General features: G+C 35.5%; 1 protein-coding gene across 7 annotated transcripts in view; it reads left to right on the top strand.

Annotated features, from left to right (window-relative positions):
- Window positions 1-26,268, top strand: part of LOC145666559 (DENN domain-containing protein Crag-like) — a 252,916-nt gene that overhangs the window by 92,518 nt on the left and 134,130 nt on the right. For all 7 annotated transcript variants that reach the window (XM_081733899.1, XM_081733900.1, XM_081733897.1 and 4 more), the window contains exons 9-13: window positions 15,109-15,240; window positions 17,886-18,030; window positions 22,627-22,802; window positions 23,073-23,256; window positions 23,751-23,892. In XM_081733899.1, coding sequence (XP_081590025.1) covers window positions 15,109-15,240; window positions 17,886-18,030; window positions 22,627-22,802; window positions 23,073-23,256; window positions 23,751-23,892 — 779 coding nt within the window. The remainder of the gene's footprint in view (window positions 1-15,108; window positions 15,241-17,885; window positions 18,031-22,626; window positions 22,803-23,072; window positions 23,257-23,750; window positions 23,893-26,268) is intronic.

The raw sequence follows: 26,268 nt of genomic DNA, 5'->3' as shown, positions 1-26,268 counted from the left end.
AATTTTTTTGTTCCTTGTTCTTTCAAAATATTCCAAATGCACAAATATTCCTTCAAAATGTTCCAGGAAATTTTATGAAATGTCCCTTTTTCACAGCTTCATGAAACCACCTATATTTTTTCGTCGTGATTTCCTAAATATATATATATATATATATATATATATATTTCAATTAGCATTGGAAAGCCTGAGATTCTATTTTCTAATGGCACTGAGCTCAGCTAATGAATAGACAAATAAAAACAATAAAAAATAAATAATACGTCTTTAACTATAGTAAAAGTAATGGTATATATATATATATAATCAGCTTTTCGCATAGAAAGGAGTGACTGGGAGCCAGGGTTGAATTTTTTTTTTTTTTTAAAAAAGAACAACATGTTTTAAACATTTTGAACAGTTTGAAACATGATTTTAAACATATATTTCAAAATCGGGTAATAACTTATTTGTTAAGATTTCTTGCTCTTTACTAGCAATCAGTGATGTTATTCTAATTCTTTAACAACCGGTTCTGTATATACATACATATCATTATATATATATATATATATATATATATATATATATATATAAATATAGAGTGAATCATAAGTTTGGACACGGTCGAATAACTCGAGAACTGAACTTCGGACCAAAAAAACAAAACAAAAAAAAAAAAAAAAACTATCTGATGAAAACAAACTCGACCCTCTAGACCAGCGTTTCCCAACCGGTGTGCCGCGGCACAATGGTGTGCCGCGAATGGGTCGCTGGTGTGCCGCGAGGAAATCGGAACAAAATTATTAATTCTATAGCAATCAAATTGCAAGACATACAGAAAAAGGTATATTTGTATTTCAAATTACTACTATGAATCTAAAATTTAAAGTTTCATACTGTGTTACTTTTCTGTAGAACATTTTTCTGTGCATTTCTAATTTTGAAAAAAAAGTATTTGTTATCATTGTTATGACCATTATTGCCATTATGCAGACTATTTCGCAACTTGAAATTTTAAAATATTATTCAATCCTTCCGGCAAAGTAAACATGCATATGAATTACCTATATTTGTGTTTTAAAAGTAAAAGAGATTCGTTTGTTCGTTCGTTATTTAGTGATCCTCCTTCTTAATGAAAGGTTGGATACAGTTTTCGAAAAAAAAGTGTATTTTTAACAACTTGAGCCCTATATCTGATTGTAATTGTTTTCTATTTTTAAATTAAAATGAAAAATAAGCATAATGATTTACCACGGGGAAAAAACAGTGGTCTAGCTTTCTTCTCTTTGAGAAGGATGTCAGTAATCAGAAAAAAATACTACAGTATTTTATATTTTCAAATAATAATAATAATAGTAATAATAATAAGTGTGCCGCGAGAATTCAAGTTACCCTGAAGTGTGCCGCAAGTTGAAAAAGGTTGGGAAACGCTGCTCTAGACCCACCCCGTGGAGGCTGGGGTAGGATCAACTTTGAAATTTCAAATAGAAACCCTAATTTTTGATTGCAGATCTGGATCCTACGGCCCAATCTATGTAAGGTTTCATCAACACTTTTCCGTCGATGCATAATATGGCGCTATAATCGGCGAAACTAAATAAACTGGTTGAGGTGAAAAGGAAAAACATTTTGTTGTTAGCACGAGAATCATGACCAACAGATCCGCCACCATTAAAGACCTGCCACTTATAAACGAATCGCTCAAGTGAACGACGCTTTAACATGTGAATGAACGAACGAGCAATCCCATCTCAATGTTGCAATCTCATGTCATGTGTCACTAAACGTGTTATAATTCACACATCTATATATTGCATGTGAGAAGAGAAAACAATAATGAAACGAATAACACACACACACACTGGTATCACTTCTTTTACAAATGCTCCACTATAATGCCGAAATTACAGGTTACGCCTATAACCTTCGTCATGTCTATCCCGAACGAAAGTTCGATGCCATGCCACGAAATTAAGGTGGTACCATACGTACGTATTAAAATGTGCACTCTGTTCACACACTGCTCTTTAGTGGTAACTCCTTTAGTTCTGAAATTATATTAGAACGACAGAATCGGCGCGAACCAACGACACTCTCGTACTTCTAACTTCAGTATCATGTATCTACCGACTGAGCTAAATCGCCAACTAAACACAATGCGCTTGAACGATATCCTAGTTGCTGACCTCAAGTTTTCTTTACTTGCGTATATTCACACTTTAAACTGCAGTAGTATTAATAAGGCCGAAAATTACATTTATTGTGATCGTCTGTATTTCTGAACGCCATTTAGTAGGGATGTACTCGAGACGAGAAGAGATGAGACTTCAGAAAGTCTCGTCTTGTCTCGCAGATTCAAAAGTCAGTCCCGTCTCGCACGAAATGAGACAGTATCGAGTCTCGTCTCGCGCAAGACTTATCAAATTGGTCTCGCGGTCTCGCAAGATCAGGCTTCACTTCTGTAGTTTCCCCCTTTACAGACTACTACTACTACCACTACTACTGCTATTAGTACTATACTACTACAACTATTACTACTAATGCTACAGTTACTACTACTTCTACAGCTGCTACTAGTTCTAGTACTACTACAACTACTAGTAGTACTATACTACTGTTACTATACTCCTACCATTGCTACTATACTATTACTGACTAGTAGTACTACTACTATTACTACTACTACTACTAATGCTGCAATTCCTATTACTACTACTGCTACTACTAGCAGATAATAATATAATATAATAAGAAGAAGGAGAAGGAGAAAAAAGAAGAAGAAAAGAAAGAATTCTATAATAATTTCACCCATCTCAAACTATGCAAGACCACCAGCAGTCTCGTGAGACTACTTGCACGAGACTTACTGAGGTCTCGTCTCGCACAAGTCAGGTGAAATGATGGCGAAGATCTTCATGATGCCGTCGCTTCGGGGGACGACATCGTGCCACTGCTGGACCGAAGACAACCGTCTGTCTCATAGCTGCCGTCCCTAAACAGCGACGGGACCGTCACGGTGTCCGCTGCCAAGCCGACAAATAGGCAGCCGCCTTTGAACCAGCACTAGCTCACCCTTTTCGCTGCTACCACCCAATAACAGACGATGGTCCGATGAACTTTGTCGGCAATTGTTCATGGGGAACGTCTCGAATCCAAAATCTAATAGAAGTTCGGATCTCACTTTCAACTGTAGGTCCCGTCTCTCGCGTCCTGCTACGGAAAAGGAACGATAAACACCCTAACAAACCCAATAGTAACACATTTTCTTTTGTTTTTTGATCACATGTATACCTATTTCACCATGTCCACGGCATTGAAGCTAATTAAAGATCATATAGGAAGTTTTTCTGATTTCGCCATTATAGCGCCATGTCACACAGCGACAACGGTGTTTCTACTAAATCTTACACAGGTTTATGCGCAGAATCCGACTCTGCAATAAGAAATAAAAGCTTCCATTTCAAATGTTTCAGCTAACCCCACCCAGCGGTAGGGTGCGGGATCGTGTTCGGTATCATTGAATAACTTTGTTGAGCAAAATACTGCACCGTGTACAGACGGTCGGAGCTAATGTCAAGCTCATGAACGAAGGGGGAGCATCTAATTTCGCCGATTACAGCGCGATATCACACATCGACGAAAAAGCTTTGATTATACCTTATATTATTTGGAATGTAGTCTCCGAATCTTCAATAAAACATTGGAGTTTCCATTTGAAAAATCAATGCCCCCCGCTCTTTTCCAGGTAGTGGTAGAGTGTTGCGTTTCATATCATCGGATAGCTTCTTGAAACATATTAAATACCTTTTTTTTTTTTCGCGCTTTTTTGATCAGAAGTGTATTTCTCCAGTTACTCCACCGTGGCCAGACTTTTGGTTCACTCGTTATTTCAAACATAAATTAACTTGACAGTTACAGGCTATTATTTATAATTTCACACTATTCGAACATTTGCACGTTATAGGGCCAATTCTACACTATCCTGATATCTTTAAATTGTCAGATAAAATAACACTGGTCACAGTGGTCATGTAAGATGAGATCTAATACCGCGACAAGGTTGCATCATTCCGATAATTTATCTTTATCAGAGAATGGTACAATTGACCTTAATGTATGTCATATTTTAGCGATTAGAAAACAGTTATATCAATACATTTTCATCTCAGACACAGAAGTCAAAAAACCATAGTGCAATAAGCAGATACTTCAATAGCTATACTTTTCTTTAATTTTCCTTTTAATTTTAATTGTTCTATTTTTTTTTTTTTTTTTTTTTTTTTTTGTCCTCTACTCGCCGCTTTTGAATTTTCTAGTTAGCAACACTGATACTGCCCGAAGCCCGAATGAAGAAGGTGTGCCTTTCTCTGTGTCTGTCTGTCTGTGTGTAGTGTGCTTCTATCCAGTAACGAGAAGGAACGGAGAAGTGGACCAGTGGCTGCTCATGATCGAGGGTATTTACTTTCCCCGATTACTGCGCCATATTATGCATCGGCGGAAAAGTGTTGATGAAACTTTACATAGTTTGGGCCGTAGAATCCAAATCTGCAATCAAAAATTTGGGTTTCCATTTGAAATTTCAAAGTTGACCCCACCCCAGCCCCCAGACGGTGGGTCTAGAGGGTCGAGTTTTGTTTCATCAGATAGTTTATTTAATATTACTAAACGTTTTTTTGGTTTTTCGCTCCGAAGTTCAGTTCTCGAGTTATTCCACCGTGTCCAGACTTTTGATTTGATATATATATATATATATATATATATATATATATATATATATATATATATATAGAGAGAGAGAGAGAGAGAGAGGGCATGGATAGGTAGATAAATAGATATAATTCTCTTAGGAAACAAAAGCAACTTTTTTTTTACTGGATACCATAAGTGACAAGAAACGACCTACACAGCATTCTAATACAAGGTGGTGAGACGAAATTAGGTACTACTGCAAATATCTAGGGGAAAAAATACCCAGCATAGATAGTTGTCAAAAAGTATTGGAAAGACCTTAATCCAGCAATGGATCGGCAAGTGTTGATAATATGTATACGTTTCAAATATACGTAGACCTAAATAACCTTCATCACTACACTCATGTGATCCCAGTTTTCATTCTTGACATGTGAGCATTTGAGATTAAGAAATAAATCGCTTATACTTGTTTCTCGAAATCATATGTTTAACCCTTTAGCTGTGAGAATTTCTAAAAACAAAGATAGTGAAACTAGAATTTACTGTTCCTGAGTATAACTGAGTAAAATTTACTGTTATGTCTGGTTATAACAAACGGTTCTGCGAACTCGGAATATTTAACAACCGGTTCTAGCGAATCGATCGGAACCGGCTGAATAGCACCACTGCTTGTAACTGACCTTTTCATTTATTTTATCCCTATTAAGACTACAGAATACAGTATATATTAGTAATTCTCAACTGTTTTCGTATCACGACCCCCTTTTATTACACCCTCTTGCCAGTAACTCTCATAAGTACTTTTTTGGTTGTAATAAGCTTTGTACTATGGGGATTTCACACCATCTATCAATATACATGGTGAAATAAAAGTCCCATCACCCTTGTGTGTTGAGAACGGGTTGAGGGAGAATGATGAAACTTGAAAGTGGTCTGACACATCAGATGGTGGTATCAAGCATCATGGTGGCCATCTTTGATTGCAATTCGAAATTTCAAATTCAAAGGGAGTCATTTTACATATTTTAAGATTAGAATTTTACCAGAAATACGCTTGTGCGGTTATTTAGCCCTAAGACAAGTCATTTCAAAGTTACTGTTTCTGAAAGTTTCCTAGTTATGTCTTTAGGGGCTAAACTCACGTATCTTGAGGCAGGTGAGATTTTAGTTGCAAAATTTGATTACTATTTCAGAACACTGATGATAATAAAATTATTTTAAAATAATAAATTTTCGAAAAGTAATATTTGAAGCCTTTAGAATATTTTCTGCAAGCCTATGTAATCGGTTCCTTTTTTCAAACCAACAATTTATTGAAGAAAAGTAATGTTTGGGGCGTTCAGAGCACAATGGATCCAAGCCCATTTTCAATAAGGTTCCGTTTTACTCAGGAAATGAATTCTATTTCAAAACGTAATATCTTCGCAGTCAAGAGTCCGAAATAAATGTAGCTGAAACCACGTAAAATGGCGTAGGATAGTTTCATATGACAGCCGCTAGACAGAGGCATCAGTGGGGCAGAAGGTGTAACAATTAACTTCTTATATTTTACGTTACATTCAGCCCACAGTTCGTGTAAATTTTAAAATATGTCAACACGTTCAATACTACAAGAAACAGACACGTCACCTTGTAACACTATTACCTTTTTATTCCTTTTTACTCAAAAACCTTTTTTTGAAAATTATTATTATGTTGTTATAGCAACCAAGCAAAATAGCTATTTTCTTTTTAACAACTCACATTATCTGATTATCAATATAAGATCAACAACATATTCTACATTTCTTCTTCTTCTTCTACACAACAGATTGTGTACTTTTAAGCACCGTTGCCCAAAATAACTACAAGAAAATGGAAGTAATTTATCGCATAGATATACAATATCGTTGTAGGGGGCATCCGCTCCCAACCCCACCCTGAATCTCAGATTTTGGGGACACTAAGGCAGTTTTAGAAATCTTTTGATAAGCAAAGTCCAACAGAACAAGTTTGAGGTCCTTACCAGGGTTACCAACCGCCCGATTCTGTCGGGACTGTACCGATTTCTATTATTTGTCCCGCGTCCCGACCGGACATTCGTCGGGACGCATATTGTCCCGTTTTATCGATTTTCAAAGTTAATTAATATTTTACTGGGCCATTTTTACAAAGAAATAACATTATTTTACATGCAGTCTTATGTACAGAATCACTTGTAACAAATGTGTGTTTTAATTTGACTCATAATAAAATAGCAGCTCGTCTTTCATTTATAATTATTCCCTAATTGTTTTGAGTTGGATCCAGCCGATTATGATAGTATATTCCATGCAGCACTAAAAATATTGTTTTTGCAACCTCTTTTAAACGTTATGTTAAATAAATTACAATTAATTTGATTTGATTTTTTTTTTTTTTGCATGATAATAGCCAAAGAATAAGACTTGATTTGAGTAATACTCTTTGTCAGTAATTTCTTAACAATGTTATGCACTCATTTGTGATAAAAAAAAAATAAAAAAAAATACAGTTTTCTCTCTAAACTTTGTTTATATTAAATAAATTGTAGTTGTTTTGGTTTGAATTTGTTGCATATATTGCTTATACTTAATGATGAGCAGTGGGTGGGAAAATAAAAAAAAAATAAGGTGCCGCATTCATTCAGGTTCGTGTTATTCAGCTGATTATTTACATTGTTTTCAACGACTCGCCGTATGTATACTTTTCTCGGAGGGGGGGGGGGGGGGTCCAACATCGATTGTTCCGTCCCGATTTTTCTTAAGTTGTCAACCTTGGTCCTTACAGCGAATAAATACGGAGGAAATATAGATGATCAAAACTGGAACGTTGCTTAGGCCCAATTTCCAGAATTTTAAGCAGGCCCGAAACTCGAAAGTAGATCCACCTTTGAAATCCTAGGCCAAAAAATAAACAAGAGAGTAATTTAGGTCTATAGTTCCTTACGGTCAATAGAAATGGTGATCAAAGTCCGTATTTATTCGGTATAAGGACTTCAAATTTTTTCTGTGGATTTTGCTCAGCAAAGGGTATCTAAATCTGCATTACTGCTCCCAACATCTGAAATTGAGGCTAAGGGGCGGATGACCTCTAAACGGATGCCCCTCTCTAGCGTCAGTCATATAAAACTCTAGATTGCACCTTTTCATGTAGTTTTCTTTCCTTCATTTCTGATTCTTTCTTTCTCTAAAGATGTATTTATGAAGACCGAGAACCAACACTGTATCAACGAATGCCTGCGATATTTCAGAAGCACAAATTAGGAAAGAACCCTTTGTTTGTTTTCTGAATACAACAAAAACTTGTTTCCATGATAATTCTTTTATTTATTTTTTAATATCAGTTCTATAAGAAGTCCAACCTTCGACTACGATACTTTCTCGCAAGTTAACTGATAAGCATTTAAACAAGTACAATAAACGTTAAAAACAAGGGAAAAAAAGAGGCAAAATAAATTGTAGATCACCACATTGACCTGCTGTAGCCACGAGAAATCAAAACATTCACATGAGAAGAAAATATTCTTTTGAATGAGAAGCACTTTTTGACCATTTTCTTTCTCTGGCAGATTTTTGTTTGTTTGTTTGTTTGTTTGTTTTACAAAAATGAAATAAGTATATGTTTAAAACAAGTCTTAAAAATACACGTGTTTAAAACAAAATGTTTAAAACGTATATAAAATTTGTTTAAAACAAGTTTTAATCATTTGTTTAAATGCTTTTGTTTTAAGCAAACATAAACATTTTGTTTTAAGCAAAACAACCCTGCTGGGAGCTACCAATTTTGGTACAAGGACAGATCTTTGCCATATCTAATCCTGTAGTAAGCTCTTTCTCTGATTTTCTGCTTAGCGGGATTGAATGTAGAAGAGGCGAAAAATGTATGTGAAAATGTGTGCACGTTTCTCGTTGTTTCTAATAACACCTTACGGGTATGCAACTCCCATTACGTAATGATTACGCGGGCTTATATAACAGCAAAAGATAAATACCAGGAATGGAGTAAGGACTTTTTTCTGTCTTTTAATTGATGTTCTGAATTAAGAGTCACCAACGAAGGGTGCTTACTCTTTATGCAGATTCTATATTAAGACCCGACAACGATGAGTGCTTACAGCTAATAAATAAATAAATAAATAAATTGCACATGAAATGAATATATTGAAGTCGAGATGGTACCGTTGATTGAAATGGTGGTAAATATGCGTTGTGTGGTTCGTAACATCAGTGTTAAAACTAAAAAATAATTAAAATGTGTATATGCTACAAGTAACAAGGATATGTCAAACATAAAAAAATATTATTTTATTCTTTACTTGTGCTTTTTATTTCACACAGAAAATAACATACAAAGTAAGAAAAAACTAATGCTACTAATAAATAAATGCATACATTATTGCCCTGTAGTTTTACATTCTACTGTATCAACTAACTCGTGATAGTGTTTTACATAGTTATCACTTCAAGATTGAAAGTATAGTCACTAGCACAAAACACAGGGTACATCAGACAAAAAAAGTCCGATTTCAAAAACAAATGAACATAGAGCCAGAGAGTAAATTTTGAAATACGTGTCGAAATATAGAGTTTCAATTGCTTAACTTGCCTACTTGCGGACGACATACACTCACTCACCAGTTAAACTCATCCCACAGTTGAACGGATATGTCTGGTGTTAAAGCAGTTATTATACTGTTGTGCGATTTCGATGCCTGTTCACAATTCTCAACTTTGATGGCCAGTGGTATAAAACTAAAGTGATAGGTCACTTATGGCCGATCCGTTGAGGAAGTTCATTTTGAAGAAATGAACTAATCCTGGTGCCAGTGCAATAGTGCACCATCCTGTTGGAAAATGAAATTATTGCGATGTCTGTCTGTATTGGAAAAAGAGACATTTCTGCAACATTTGCAAATATGAGATTTCCATGTAGCATTGTTTTCTAAAGAATAAGAAATGCGAACCGTAAACCTTTTCGCACGGAAGCACTTTTGTTGTTACGGAGAACGCAGAATGGTTTGCTACTAAGTTGCCTTCTTCATGCACTTCGAAGCTCTAGTCGCGTGTGAGACCCGGGTTCGATTCCTGGCGGGAGCTCATGTGATTCGGATTCCACGTTAATCAGTAGGTCCGTCTTATGTAGCCTCGCTGCTGAAAAGGATGTTAAGCTCAAAATCAATTCGAAGCTCTAGTCGCATGCAAATAAAACCACACTTGAAATACAAAGTAAAACACTATTGTAAGTGAAACTTTATATTCAAACATTTACTTTGCTTTTCTGTGTTCATTTGTTTTAATATAGAGCATTTTAAAATCTGATGATTCTGTTTGATACACCAAATCATTTGGGTATAAATAAAAACTATAGATTCATATATATATATATATATATATATATAAAATACACGTCTCTTCCGATAAATTCTGTCTGCTGTCATCTGATGCAGTCGTACAGTACATACATAAATATTAGCTTCAAAACACATATACACCTTTTATTCAATTTGTGAAAATCTCAACTCAAAGCGGACTCTTTGGCTGAGCGATGATGATACAAAAAGAAACGGCCAGTCTTATTTCGTAAAATATGATATGCAAAAGCATTGAGTCAAAAGACACATACAAAATAACGTACAAAAATGTACATATAAGTAGTAATATGTAAGAATAGTAAATTAATGATGGTTGTTAGTAAATATAATACTACTGGAAGGTCTAAATCCTGTTGAAAAAGGTAATTTATGGAAATGTAAGTTAACGTAAAGGCTGTACCTCCACGTTTCATTGATTTCTAAAATTATCTCATAAGCTTAAGGAAATTAAATTATCACTTAAGTATAAATGTACCCTTAAGTACATTTATATAGGTGTTTTTTCAAAATATTTGGTCTAGGAATTAATTCGTGCGGGTGGACAAGAGATGGCGCAACGAACGGAGCGTCCCACAGTTCCGTGTATCCACACATGTGTTGCAAACCCCTGTCATCGCGTATCGTTCGTAGTATAGGGCAGTGGATTAAAGCGTCAACAACACCAGTTTGTAGTTAAGTGAACATGGCGCAATTTGTGCCTGATAAAGTGTTTTTGCGGGGTGTCCTGCTGCATTACTTTAACATGCAGAAAAGTGCGACTGAAAGTCATCGTATTTTGGTGGAAGTGTATGGTGACCATGCTCTAGCTGAGCGAACGTGTCAGAAGTGGTTTGCACGGTTTAGAAGTGGTGATTTCGGCTTGGCAGACCAAGAGCGAGCTGGACAGCCAAAAAAATTTCAAGACGAAGAATTGACAGCATTGCTCGAGCAGGATTCGTGTCAAACGCAGGAACAACTTGCAGCAGCATTAGGCGTTGATCAAACAACAGTCTCCAAACGCCTGAAAGCCATGGGAATGATTCAAAAGATGTTACATTGGGTTCCACATGAATTGAAAGACAAAGACGTTGAAAGACGAAAAACCATTTGCGAATTGCTACTTCAACGACAGAGCAGAAAGGGGTTTCTGCATCGAATTACTACGGGTGATGAGAAGTGGATCCATTACGAGAACCCTAAACGAAAAAAGGCCTGGGTGAAACCAGGTGAACCAGGTCCATCACAACCAAAACGAGATATTCACTGTGCAAAGGTTATGCTGTGCATATGGTGGGATATGAAAGGTGTGGTGTACTATGAGCTGCTGCAACCGGGTGAAACTATGAATGGAGAACGTTATCGACGACAATTAATGCGTTTGAAGCAAGCTCTGGCCAGAACACGACCAGAATGGGAGAACAGACATGATAAACTTATTGTTCAACATGATAACGCTCGCCCACATGTCGCAAAACCGGTCAAAACCTATTTAGAAAATGTCGGATGGGAAGTTTTACCCCACCCGCCGTATTCACCAGACGTTGCTCCTTCGGACTACTACTTGTTCGATTGCATGAACAACGATTTGATTGGACAGCGGTTTACTTCTTCAGAAGATATCGAAACATGGGTCTCTGACTGGATCGCTTCCAAGGATGAGGACTTCTTTCGCCACGGAATCCGTACATTGCCTAACAGATGGGCGAAAGTGGTGGCTAGCGATGGACAATATTTTTCTTAAGGTATTTATGTATTTTGTGTTTGTACTACAGCTTCAATGTGTGCGTACCAACCGCACGAATTAATTCCTAGACCAAATAGCTGAGTGACTAATGCAGGTATTCTGGGTGCTTCCCTTGCTTAATTCACTGAGAGCACATCTAGCTTGGATCCAATTTTTAATCTTTTCCATTAATTGCAGCCTATTTTGACCCCTTCCTGTCTTGTCTTCCACGTTCCTCATGGTACAATTCTTTTTCAGCCAGTACCGCAACTAATTTTTCTTTCTGCTTTTACAAAGATAAGTTAATTTTTTTTCCGTGTTTCGGTCACTTGCTTTATGCGTCAGGCTACAATGAAAGCAGGCAAAGTAGAGCCAATCGCATTCTGCCGTATTAAGCCACCTTGCTGTCAGTTCTTGGATACCGCATTGATAGAGGTTTTTGTCGTCCGAAGCAAATAACTCCTACACTCCAGTGTTCATTTCCTTTTGATACTTGAAGTATTACGAATGCAGGAAGTAAGCTGTAGATCATAATAAGCAATAATCTGAGGGTGCGAGGCCTGATCTACGTGCTAGGTACGGCGTCAGTTCAGTTTCGTTAAGTTCCTTTTTTTTTTTCTGGATTGTTGTTGAGATATGATGTTTTGCGTTTGTCTTGCATCAAAAGGGCTCGCTTTCTACTCATTGGAGTTCCATTGACCTTGATGGTTTGACCGATGGTGCCATGAGATAACGGACAAGGCCGTGGTAAACCGTACGCTGTCGTTCACAGTGTGTCTCAACGCTGAAACACGTTAACGGGTATGGATTTGCGTGCGTCGATAATTCAACGGCGTCCGCTGAACGGTGGATGCCCGGGGTGCATATATTTGACGTAGAATTGGAAATACATGAGGCTACAGTGGGCTTATGAATACCGTCACCGGCGAATTGAGGAACAGACTGTCCTGTTTTAAGAAGAGTTGCATTTCAATTTGCCATATATTGATGCTCACATATACATTAGATGCTGTCGTCGTGAATCCGTACAATTTCGAGCGTCATAGCAACCGCACAGCCGGTGGATGGTGTGTGACAGCATTCAGTACAACACTTAATCTCAGCAGCCTTGCCTGTGACTGGTACCTCAGAAAGAGAGATTTTAGAGGCGATCATAATACGCTTTCTTCAGATAGTATTTCACCAGGACAATATTTGGCTAAATCTATCTTGAAATGTGCAAACCTTCAAGGACCAACGGTTACTGCTGCTTCCCTGATCTGCACGGTCACCCGACATTCGCCTATTAAATATGTGTAGGATTTGATTGGTCCTCATCTTCGTTACGGTCCTCTAACAGACAGTGGCGGTCTTTTATGTTGAGTTGAGTCGAGTTTAACGTCCCGTTCAGCAGCGAGGCTATATGAGACGTGGACCTACTGATTAACGTGGAATCCGAACCATATGAGCTCCCGCCGGGGCGGTCTTTTATAGATAATCACAAAGTGTGGCAGGCAATTCCTCAGGAACACATTCAGCGCCTGTTTAATTTGATGTTGCGATATATACAAGCTCCGATTACAGCATGTGAAGGTTTCACGTCAGACTGATTTATTAAGCCAGAAGTGTTAGACACTTCCGAATGTATTCATTTCTATATAAGTTGCGTAACGAACGTGTGGCATAAATTACATTCATACGTGTCTTGGTGTAATTTACAGAACAGCAGGTATTAAATAAAGATATTATGCGCTTTAGTATTGTAATTAATAGCTTAAATTGAATACAATGTCTAAAGAAGGATGTGAATAATTTTGATCCATTATTCAAAGTGTTTCTTCAGAACTTTGTGAGAGCATTATGTATGAGTATGATGATAGATGTAACATTCGTACAAGTCTATAATTTTAAAGTATGACGACATTTAATTACTCATGAATTGCTGTAGACATCTTACAATTAACAAACGTTTCAGTGATGAGGAAGACCTTGAGAGGAAAGTCATCATTTGGTATATGAGACAAAATTATATAGTACAATATGTAGATTGCGCGAAAGAATATACATTACTTTGCGCACACTATATGAAACATGTTCACTTCTAATATATAAAGGATTTAAAACATACAATATATTAAAGTGCATAGTTACTTGGGCAACATTATTATAAAATATTGCAGTAATAGCAGTACAATGCAATAGACGAGTGCAATTTAAATGAAAAAAAAAAAAAAAAAAAAAAAAAAAAAAAAGAGTCCATTAAGTTCAAAACTCGCCGTATCACCAAACAGGAAATCTGCTATATAAATAATGGATTTGGCGAGTGTCTTTCACAGACATTTTTTGAATTATCTGACATTAAAGATATCCATCAGGTTCCATCAGTAGAACATATTAGCAGGTAACAAACAGAAAAATCTGTTGAAGTTCAACTTTGTGTTTTCATTTTCGTTTTCATAGTCTTGATATTTGATACCACTCAGTTGTCTCAACAATAGTAAATGGAATAACATAATAATAGGATAGATAGCCAACAATGCAGCGCATTATGTAAAATTAATAACACTAAATTATTTTTACAAAGCAGGTACTAGCAAGCACAATAAATATCTCTCCCTACGTTAAAATAATCAGTGGTACCATTGGACTTTTTAAATACCTCATCAAGAAAAATACTTTAATTTTATTTAGTGTAAATTAATATTTTTACTATATACGGTGTTTATGAAATTTATACGCCGAAATATATTTTATAGCAGTTTCCGCGCTATAAGACTATAAAAATTAATTCCATCACAAAATTAGTAAAGTAGTTGTATCGTCTTCAGAAACTCTTTAATTTTCTTGTTTGTATTTTTTATTTTTATTTTTATTTATTTTTATTTTTATTTATTTATTTATTTATTTTTGTGTCGGGACAGCAGCGAATAGTACTTCTACAACAATAGACATTGCAGAGTATAGTTGTAGATGAAATGAATTAGTATTCGAGAATTTATAAATAATATTTGTCAAACAAGTAATATCACACATTTGAATCTCTAGATTCATTTTGGTTTGAAATAAGAATTTCTATTAATAAATATATTTACTGGTCGTAACTATAGGGTATATATTACATAAATGTAGAGACTTTTGTACCACGAAGTTATCGTGTATTCAGTAGTGAATGTTATCGGTTAACACGGCCTTTTTCACCATTACGTCTGCCTGTTCACTGGAACCACGTGATGTCGACAGAAGGGTACAGCGTTGACAGAAATTATTAATCATTGAATAGAAGATAACTTCGTGGTACAAAGGTAGGTTTGCTGACTTCATGAATAAAGTTATATTAGTTGACTTTTATCATTGGTAACTATTTCATTAATCGATGTTGCAGGTATATCTCTTATTTTTTGGAAGAGGTTCCATTTCCCTCTCCTCAAAGGCCAAGAATAATGATTCAACTATCCGCGTTACCAACAGATGTTGTGGATCTGACGCAGCCGGAAGATATTCCTCTTCCTCGCAGGTAAGTGATTTGTAGGATATTTTATTGATTTGTTATTTAGAACTAAATTAGTCTCTTTTAATATCAAATATGAAATTACTTCAATATCACTTAATGATTATATATATATATATATATATATATATATATATAACCTCTTCAGTTCATAGGTGCACATATGTGCACCTCTGTTTTTTCTTTTTTTGCTTCTATTCTGAGGCTTAGAAACTCCTTTGTAACGTTTGTGTACCTTCCACCTGTGTTTATTACTAATCTTGTTCATTAAATGGCATCAACAATCATCATATTTCAAGCAATAGTTACAAAAAGAAAATGTGGATCGCTTAGTGCCAGGACTCAAGAGGATAAAATGCTACGTTTAGAACGATCCAGTGTCTTTATTACAGAACACCTAATTAATCCCTAGAGGTGTTCTCTAATATCGACATTGGGTTGCCCAAGCACAGCAGGAGTTGCGTTGCAGCCCAGATGGTCTGTCTGTGAGAGTACCGAACTCAAGGATGAGAACGTGTACGGGCTGATCGTGAAGCGACCTGAGTTACCTTATTACAAATACTGTCCTGGTAAGCTGGAGACCCGGGTTTGTTTTTCGGTCCAGTCGTGCATTTCCTTAACTCTCTCAATGTTTTAACATATCTCGTTTGAATGTTACGGAGTCTTTAACTTGGGTTAAGCATTTTTTCCTCACCATAGCAAACTTCGATTAGTAATTTATACCTAGTCGTACCATAAATACTGACACAACATTGGAAGTGAAATATTATGAAAGTGTTAAAGATACTTTAATATCCTTAATGTATAGGTTATTTACAAGTCTAACGAACACAAAGCACCAATTACTTTTCAAAATGGCCACCTTTGGCCTTCATACAGTCCTTAAGTCTCTGCGTGCACTCATCTATAGAATTATGCACTGTCTCCATAGGAAAATCCGCCACTGCCTTCACCAGGGAAAGTTTCAGACTGTCAATATTGGCATGCCTCTTCTTACAGACCATGCCATCGAGCGCTGACCACAACTTGTAATACAACGGGTTGAGGTCAGGGCTGATAGCAGGCCAATCATCTGAAGCAATAAAGTCCGTGACATTTCTCCTCAGCCACTCCAGGGTAGAGTGTGCATTGGGGGCTGGTGCGGAATCCTGTTGGAAGATCCAATGTTGGTTCCTGAACAAAATGTCACTCAAAGGCTTCACGACAGAGTTCAAAACAGTATTTTCGTACACTGTGGCTGACGTTTTCATCCCTTTTTCACAAAAATGCAGCTTGGTGGTGCCATCATACGCCACTCCCCACCAAACTTGACTGAAACCGGATGATGACCCCTATGGATCTTCTAGGTTTTCTCCCGAGCTTCCGGGGAAGTTGAAGTATACTTTATTCATTTTGTCGATTGAAAGCTTCCTCAATGTTGAATATCTTTTCATCTGTGAATAAACTTCTCCTGTGTTCATTGTTTGCGTAATGCTACAACAGGCGTTTTGTTTTATCAACCTCTGCTCTTTTTGAAGTGATCTATACCTCGCCGGTAAGCCTTCAACACCAAGTCACTTCTTAACACACGAGACATTGATATTTTGGAGATATTCAGCTCACGAGAAAGCACTGACTGCTTTCGCACAGGATTTTTCTGAATACAGGCCGCCATTGGTTGCACTAACTTTTTGGTTCTTATGCTCCGTGGGTGGCCTTGCCTTGGGCGATCGTCAACTGTCCTAGTCTCCGTGAATCGCTTGATGGTCCGATACACGAAAGATTTGCCAATATTCAACTTTGTAAGTGTTGTGAATATCACGGGGCCGATTGACACAATTTATGAAGAGCTATTCCTGCCACACGATTTTTGCAATCGCCCCATTCGATAGCTACACTTTCACGAACACACTCTCTCTATGATAGCTCAACTTTCAATGACCCATTCTACTCTCTTGCACAGGCGGGTTGACTGCGACCTTAAAAACTAGATGTACACCCTGCCTCAAAACTTGTGTCAGTATTTATGATATGACTAGGTATTATTATTATTATTATTATTATTATTATTATTATTATTATTATTATTATTATTACTTGAGAGGCTAATTGAAGGGTAAGGGAAAAAAGAAGGAATGTCAGAAAACTACATATTCGAGAAAACGACTTTTTAATATTGAAAACCGTGTACAAAATAAATTGGGTTCAATTACACGAACGATCACTTAATAAAGTTAAAGGTTATTGTCCATTCGTTATTGTACTTCATGAAATAGTACCAAGAGTCACTAACAGAAAGGTCAAAGAAACTCGTTAAACACACATATGGGCATTCCTTGTTTTTCCCCTTACCCTTCAATTATTAGTTTGTTGCCTTCTTACGCTTTGATGACAACATATCTATATAGTTCGATATCCATGCTGACATCTTACTGACGAGTTCATACCACATAGCTTTTGCTGTAAAATTTCTTCCATGTGAGTTAATATCACATTTAATTCTTGTTTGGAAATACGTTTAGAAACAGATATTAATAGTGTTTTCTTTCATGGTCTTGCACTCATCACAAATAAATTAAAATTATCATATTATCTGGTTGTTGATACAGCGGTGGTTTATATTAATGTAATGTGAACTATTCAGAAATTACTAACGTTCTGGTATTTTACAGTGGGGCTGGGTTTCGGCAGCTTTTAACAAACCTGGGTCCAGATGACTGTTTGACAGTTTTGTTGCTTGCTCTAACTGAACAGAAGTTGTTGGTACATTCCCTGAGGCCTGATGTTCTGACAGCAGTTGCGGAAGCGATCTCGATGGTAAGTAGGTGATAACTGTAAGATAATTTTCAGTCTTTTACATGGAGAGACAAGAAACATAGTAGTGTATGATCAACTTGCAGCACTGTTTATAGCCTGTCATTGAAATTATTTTTTGATATGCAGGAAGAGTTAGTGTGTGTATATTTCATTGAAAGTAGCTGTATGTAAGAAAACATATTTGATAATTTTTGTTATTGTTAATGTAACTCCCATGAAGAACAGTCTTATAAATAAACTCGAAATATATTCTCTTACTTTTCTGTATCCTGTTATCGATTTGATGAAAAATCCTATGAAACATGAGCCAAATTTTGCTGTCAGTTGCTAAGACATACGAAATAAAAGGTACGGACCACCTCATTAAACTTCCTCACTTTCATTTCTTAAATTGAATCATATAATGCTGTAGTTATTACAAAAACGTTTATTTGCGAAGTACAAACAAAAGACGCTTTCGCAATACTATATCGAAGAAAACACCTCCAAGAGCAAACTACCCCTTGTTGATTTTTTCATGACAAATTACTCATATTTTATTGTAGTGTTAGAGAAATGATTATTTCGGAAATATGAACAAAACTACCTGAATCTTTTTGAGAAAATCGTCCACGAAAAACTCTCTTCCAAAAGTAGACTACTGTTTGTGAATTTTTAAATGAAAATGATTGATTTATATCGAGTTGTAGATTTCTTAATTGGACATCTATTTATGAAATATGAACAAGAATGCCAGAGTCGTTTTTAAGAAAATCGTCCGGAAAAACTCACTCCAATTGTAAAATACCTCTTGTAGATTTTTTCAGGAGAAATTAATTATATTATTGTCAGGTTAGTAATATAATATTTATTTATGAAGTATGAACAAAACCGCGTGAGTCGTTTTTGAGAAAATCTTCCGAGAAAACCTCACCTCAAGAGTAAACTAAGCCTTCTGGATTTTTCTCAGAAAAACAACTTATGTCGTACTATGAAATTACTAATGAGATATTGATGTATGAAATATAAACAAAAAAACGTTTGAGTCGTTTTCGAAAAAATCGCAGTATTTGATTTTTACCCTTTAGTAAACTATCTTTAATTTTAAGAAGAAGAAAAAATAACTGGAGAATCTTATAAAAGCCGTAAGTTTAAAATTTGGTTTAGATCAGTTAAACGGCATGGTTGAATGAACACATTTACATCGGCATAGACGGACGTACATACAAAAATCACTCTTCCGACTTGTAGGGGCCATGATGCGTGTAAATCCGTTGAAATCTCGAATTCTGTTTTTTCTCGTAATTACCATTACCTTTTTATTCTATCAATGCTCGAAAGTAAAAAGAGGTTCAATGCGAATAGGATGGGTGGGAATAAATTACATAGGTGGTAACTCTATATACATTGACATATCTACACTAATAGACAGGTAATTTCTTGAGGCTTGTGGTGCGGGTCTTCACAGTACACAAATCTTTGTGCTTTTTCGTAATTGGTAACGACAGTGAAGGTGCAAAAATATTGCTGCAACTTCTGTTTAGAATGCCTATGTCGGAATTCAGTGTTCATTCCTTCGTTCCAATAAATAAATAAATAAAAATTTAAAAAAAAATAAATCCTCGTATACCTTATTTTCTATGAATGATGGAAGATTTTGTAAAAATTCTCAATTCGTTGATGTTGTACTTGGTATCTTTCGGGTACTTTGAAATTCCTGATGTTGGAACAACGTAGTGTTAGTGAAGAAACTTTCGTAACTTGGCAAGTCTTTTTGTGTGTTCTTTGAGGATAAGGATGGTGTGTTAAAATTATACTTTCTGAAAGTTTTTGTAATTTGTTTGAGAGCGAAAGAAATTAAGGCATATTTATCCATTTCTTTTATCACTTTTTAATTTGGTACTTTCTGTTTCGAGCTATGTTTCAATCTAATGTATTTATTTTTCTTTGCGATATTTAATAAAAAGTTGATTTCAGTTATTTTATCATTGCAATTGAAACAGGATTGAGTCTGTGCGAAAGAAATTCTTCCAAGTATTGACTTCCTTTTCATTTAAATGTGATGAATTTGTACGAGGTGTGATTGGAAAGTTTTAAGACTGGGCTTGCAATTTAAAAGTGGCAGTACTTACAGGCTATTGTAATGGATCTCCTTCAAAGTAGTCCCCTGCTGAATGAAGACACCGATTCCAATGGTGTTTTCACTTCTGGAAGCATTCCTGAAAATTATTTTCCATGATTGTTTGAAGCGCACTCTCCGTATTTGCTTGAATGTCCTCAATTGAGTTAAATCTCTTCCCTTTCAATGACAATTTTAATTTAGGAAAGAGGTAGAAGTCGGCCGGGACCAAATCTGGGGAATACGGGGGTTGCAGAAGCACAGGAATGTTGAATTTGGCCAAAAATTCCTGGATTGAGAACGCACAATGCGCTGGTGCATTGTCATGGTGAAAAATCCAATTCTTTTCTTTCCAGAGGGCAGGCCTTTTCCGCCGCACATTTTCGCGCAGACGCTGAAGAACACTTTTGTAGTATTCCTGGTTGACTACCCCCTAGGGGCAAATTCATGATGCACAATACCCTTAGAATCTAAAAAAAAAAAACACCAACATTGTCTTCACATTCGACCGACTTTGTCTTGGTGAATCTGGGCTCTTCCACTGAGAAGATTTGGCCTTCGTTTCTGGGTCATACCCATAAACCCATGATTCATCACGGGTTATTACCCTATTCAATAAATCTGAGTCCATTTCGCTCGATTAAACAGTTCTTGGGACACTTCAAGTCTGTGTTGTTTCTGTATTATTGAGTTTATTCGTGTCCAAATTTAGTGTTATTTCTGTCAGTTTTTCAATGAACCATGCTTTATTGTTTCAGGCAACACAAAAAGAAATCCTGCAAGTAGGATTAACGTATCCAAATATTTGAAAGAATTATTTTTTATATAAATTGCGCGGGGGAATTGTACATCATACTGATCGTTCCTGCTGAGCTTACTTCCTTGTACTACAAGTTTACACGTAATGTTTTCGTAGGAGATAATGGAGAAGCTGTACAAAGGTATATCAGAATTAAAATGAATAAAGGTAAGAAGATCCAAGTAAATTCGGAAGTTGGGCCAATTGTACTTCTGACAGCGTCTGCTTATGAGGGAGGAAATTGCCATTTGCATCCAGTCAACATCGTTTCCAGTCAACATATATACTTTATTTCCGCACTTGTTTGAGTGAACATGTGTCCAAATTCCAAATTCACTGTAACTTTATATAATATATATATATATATATATATATATATATTCTGGATATTGTCGTTGAGTGGGAACGATGCTGATAGGTAATTGCAAATGGTGACTCTCTTTCCTATCAATAGATGTTATCACAAGTAGAATTGGCTCAACTTCCGAACTTACTTGAGTCTTCTTCAGTTTCATCCATAATTTTTTGATACACCTTTTTCCAACCACTGTATTATCTCTTAAGAAGAGTTACTTGTAAGCTACTAGTACCAAGAAATAAACATAAGGAACAGTGAGTATGGTATATGATTTTCCAGCGCAATTGTCATAAAATCTCCTGAAACTAGTTCAAGTAAAGTATTCATTTATAATAAAAAAAAAAATTAAACTTTTCATGAAAATGGAATATTTCGGTTTAACGTCCCACGTTTAGACTAAGGGAGATAGATGATTAAGGCAAGTGAATGATGATGGAAGAATTGGTGCAATAAGAATGTGAGAGGAAATGGGAGTACCCCGAGAAAACCTACGCTCATGATCTTCATCACAAACTTACTTGGCCGGGGATCAAACCAGGGACCCCACGTTCCAGAGGTAAGCGCTCTACCACTGAGCCACCGTGTCTCCGTAAACTTTTGATACTCCATCCGTATTTTATTTTATTTTATTTTATTCAAATTGGAATTTCAAAGGCAACTGACTACCTTTATAATCAAAGAGAGAAGCAATAGAAATATAATTATTGATAGCATTTTAAATAGAGAAGAAGGTTTGAAAGTAAGTGAAATGTGGATAATTTTATATATTTGGAATAAAAATATAAATCATAATAATAATATAAATTTGAATTAACTGAGTATTGTAACAATTTTTGGTTATTTCATATTAAAAAAAAATTGTATCAATGTAAAAAAATATATATACTAAAAGCAATTGTATAACAATCTCTAAATTTTTCAACTTTGATGATAAAGACAATCAGATTGTCTTTGAAATATCAGTTCGAATAAAATAAAACACGATTGGAATATTAAAAGTTTTATTTATTTAATTATAAACATCTCCATGGAAGTTCTGTTAAATATATAATATAAGATATTCATTTGCTTATTTCCCATACCCATTCTCTAATAGGTTTCATATTTTTGTGTATCAACACATTATTATGTGAGCTGGGGTCATGCCAATGGCCTGTGTATGCATTTTTCGTAAAATAGCAATAACTAAAATACACATAAAAGTTACTAGAATAAATGTGATTTTATTTACTTAGGGATATTTGAGCAAGCTTGTTATAAAAATAATCTAATTGATTTTTTTTCTATTCGAATAAACAATATATATGTATGTAAAAGTTTATACGTATTTTTATATTTCAGATTATATTCCCTTTCAAATGGCAGTGTCCTTACATACCCTTGTGCCCTCTTGGATTAGCCGATGTCCTACATGCACCGTTGCCTTTTCTCATTGGGGTCGATTCTAGATTTTTCGATATGTATGATCCTCCTCCAGACGTAAACTGCGTAGATCTTGATACAACTACGATCACAGTGTACGTATTTTTGTGTTTATTGGTTTTCAGTCTGTTTGTTGGATTATTGTTTTAGGAATATAACGAATTCTAAATAGCTAATCTAGCACTTGCTTTTAAACTTCAAGACATATTAATAAGGCAGGAAATGAAGTTTTCTAATTCTTTACATTTCATGTGGAAATCTGTAAAAACTTACACATTTCTCCATATTAAGAATAAAAATATTTTTTTCGTTAGTTCTTCTTCATAAATTAGTATTTCAGTATTGGTCATACTTCCTGCTTTCAGATGTGAAGAGAAACGTAATCTCACTTGGAAACTACTCCCGAAAAAGCCAGCGAGGACTCTCCGAAATAATTTGCAAAATCTACACGATAAGTTACGACAACTGGTTCGAACCAGGCAGAATTTGAAAAGTGATCGTAATCGAGACAACAGTATCGATAAGGATTTTCAGTTGAGGAGAAAAGAGGTACGATTTAAATGTCACTATCAGGAAATGAAAGAAAAGTATGGTAGTTTTCTTTTGTTTTTAAAAGACTATTTTCTTATTGTGTACGTAATCCATTGTTCTTCCCACAACACTAACAACATATATACATATACATATATATATATATATATATATATATATATATATATATTTATCATAACTTCTGTTTCGAAAATTTTTGGGAGATTTATCAATTCCTAACTACTGCTCACCCCTCACTTGCGATTATCATACAATTCGTTTCTTCTCGTATGGAGCTCACTTCGGTGACAAATCAATAAGTTATTGCAGATCTTATCCAGCTGCTGTTCGTGATATTAAGATCAGCAGAGTTAGCACAGTATGAAAATAATTTATTTAGTGGAATAGATGAAAAATCTAATAGAATCGTTGTTAATTTTAGTGTGTGGATAATATTCTTTGGTTTTGTCCTAAATATGTTTTATTCTGTTTTTTATATTACTATTATACAGCAATGTCTTGAACTAGAAATACAAGAAGCATTCTTGAGATTCATGGGAACGATATTAAAAGGCTACAGAGCATATCTTCTTCCTATTACGAAAGCTCCAACAGTTGGCACAACAGATGCGAGTTCTTTATTTGACCTTCAAGGTGAGTGAGAATTTGTTTTATGTTGGTCAAACAGTTTCTAAGCTCTAGTTGTACAACGTGTCCATAAAAGTACTATCATACTTTAAAGTGGTATAACGTCGCTTTAGATAATTGTATTTAAATGAAATTGGTCACATTTGAAAAAGAAAAAAAAAAAAAAAAAAAAAAAAAAACCAAATATTTTTTACTATACCTCATCGATATTGAATGTGGGCCCCACGAGTGGCGATGCAGACATCAAGACGATATTCCCATTCACACCACACACCCTCCAACATATCTGATGAAATGGACTGGATTGCAGCAGTTATACGAACTTCTTGCAGGTTTTGAGACAATGGAGGTGCATAGATACAATCCTTTACGTACCCCCATAAAAAGAAGTCAGATCATCAAGTGAGGCGACCTCGGCAGCCACTTGAGAAGACATTTATCATCATTTCCGGCTCGTCCAATCCGTCTTCTGGAAGCCGCTTATTCAGATGTTACCGAACATATAAATGCCAGTGAGGAAGTGCTCCCCTAAATCGTAACATTATGTCTGTTCACTTTTCCACTAACGTGGAATATTGCTCCATCACTGAAAATTACTTTTCCTGACAGTTCTTCATTATCCTCCATTAGTACCATAAAATGTTCACAAAAATCCTGTCCATTATTGACATTCTTGCCCATTGTTGTCCATTGTTGACATGCACAAAAATATATTTGAATTTTTTTTTCAGATGTGACCAATTTTATTTAAATACGATTATCCGAAACGACATAATACCCCTTTAAAGTACGATAGTATTTTTATGGACACGCTGTATAGTAAAAACAACTATATCATAATTTTCTTATTTAGTTATTACTGAAAACATTGGAGTTGACAAGTGTGAGTTGAAAGTTGGATTTTAAACTAATGTGTTTAAATAATATATAGCACACACACAGTACATATGACAATAAATATGTAGCTTGAGAACCAAGTCTGACGGTGTTCTTATTGTGTCAGTTCGTTATGTCGTAAGTTAATGTTAAATTATGATTGCTTATGTTGAAAAAGTAGCAAGACGTATACATGTGATGAAGACTAGTCGAATTTTTGTATCCAGAGCGAACATTTGTTCCTCTTAATATTCATATAAAAGAAAAGTTAGATTTTCAGTGCAAACCGAACTCCCATTACCGTATTTGCGCGAATATAAGCCGCATTTTTTCCCTAAATTTTGTCTTGAAAAATCATGAGGTGGCCTATAATCGAGATTTTTATCCTCAGATAATCAATCATCAATTTCAAAATGACATGTACACGTATCTTCGAGTTGAAATTTATACCATTTTAAGTTACTGCAGTAATTTTTGTAAACCATCAAAGACTTAAGAAGAAAATAGCACAAAACGTTACCTTGTTCGCAAAAATTACCACCTTCATTGGGTACCGATAACCTCTATACTAGCACAAAAATCACTTGTACACTTAATACTTTTATTAACAGGAATACGTATCTTTGTTATACAGTATATATATATAATATATACGGTATATTTATGTACAGTACTTATTATTGGAAAAAGAAAATCAACTTTGCTTAGCAAAATTGCGTCAGGTTGTTTGTACCCACCCAAATCAAGCACAGTCACTTCCCACCGTCTCAGCATCACCAGCATCTGATTCTTCACCCTCCCTAGACGAGCCAGAATGCTGCTCAGAGTCACTATCACAAAGAAGGTCATTTTCAGTTCTATCAAGATTATTGGAAATTCCCATTTTTAAAATAATTTTCATAACAAGTTCTTCCGATATTGACAGCCAAGCAGCTAAAATCCAACGGCACACTTCTGACATAAATGCACATTGCAAACGGACTTCTAACGTCGAAGTTGCATTGTTCATGATGTAATTTCTATAGAACTGTCTTAAGGTAGCTTTGAATGGATGGTTGATACACACATCCAAAACTACAACACACAACTTTCTTGCAAATTTAGTAGTGAGGCCTATACTCGCGCAAATATAGTATTATATACTGCTGTACTTAGGATGCGATGAATGTGGCACAGTTCAAGACTGACTGACAATGGGCAAACAGGTTTCTTACACACCTAGAAATCAGGCAAATTCTGGAAAAGTCAGGGAAAGCGAAATGATACGAAAAGTCAGGAAATTGGTAGTCTGGAATGGAAAATTGAGGAGTTTGTTTAGGAAACTTTGTCTGTCATTTATTTTTCTTACTTGTTGAGGTGTGACGATAATTCAAATACAGGAGACCGAGTCTGAAGTCTGAAACAGTCAGTCTAAGTAATTGTGTTACGTTTCTTTTACATTTAGCAAATTTGTAAGAAAATTTTTATTGTAATAACTTTAAAACAAGTAGATAAACAAGTTGTTGC

This window comes from Thermobia domestica, chromosome 12 (genome assembly GCF_964235325.1).
Source record: "Thermobia domestica chromosome 12, izTheDome1.hap1.1, whole genome shotgun sequence".
Classification (NCBI taxonomy): Eukaryota; Metazoa; Arthropoda; class Insecta; order Zygentoma; family Lepismatidae; genus Thermobia; species Thermobia domestica.
The sequence above is the reverse complement of the archived record's forward strand: the minus strand, read 5'-3'. Positions and strand labels throughout refer to the sequence as shown.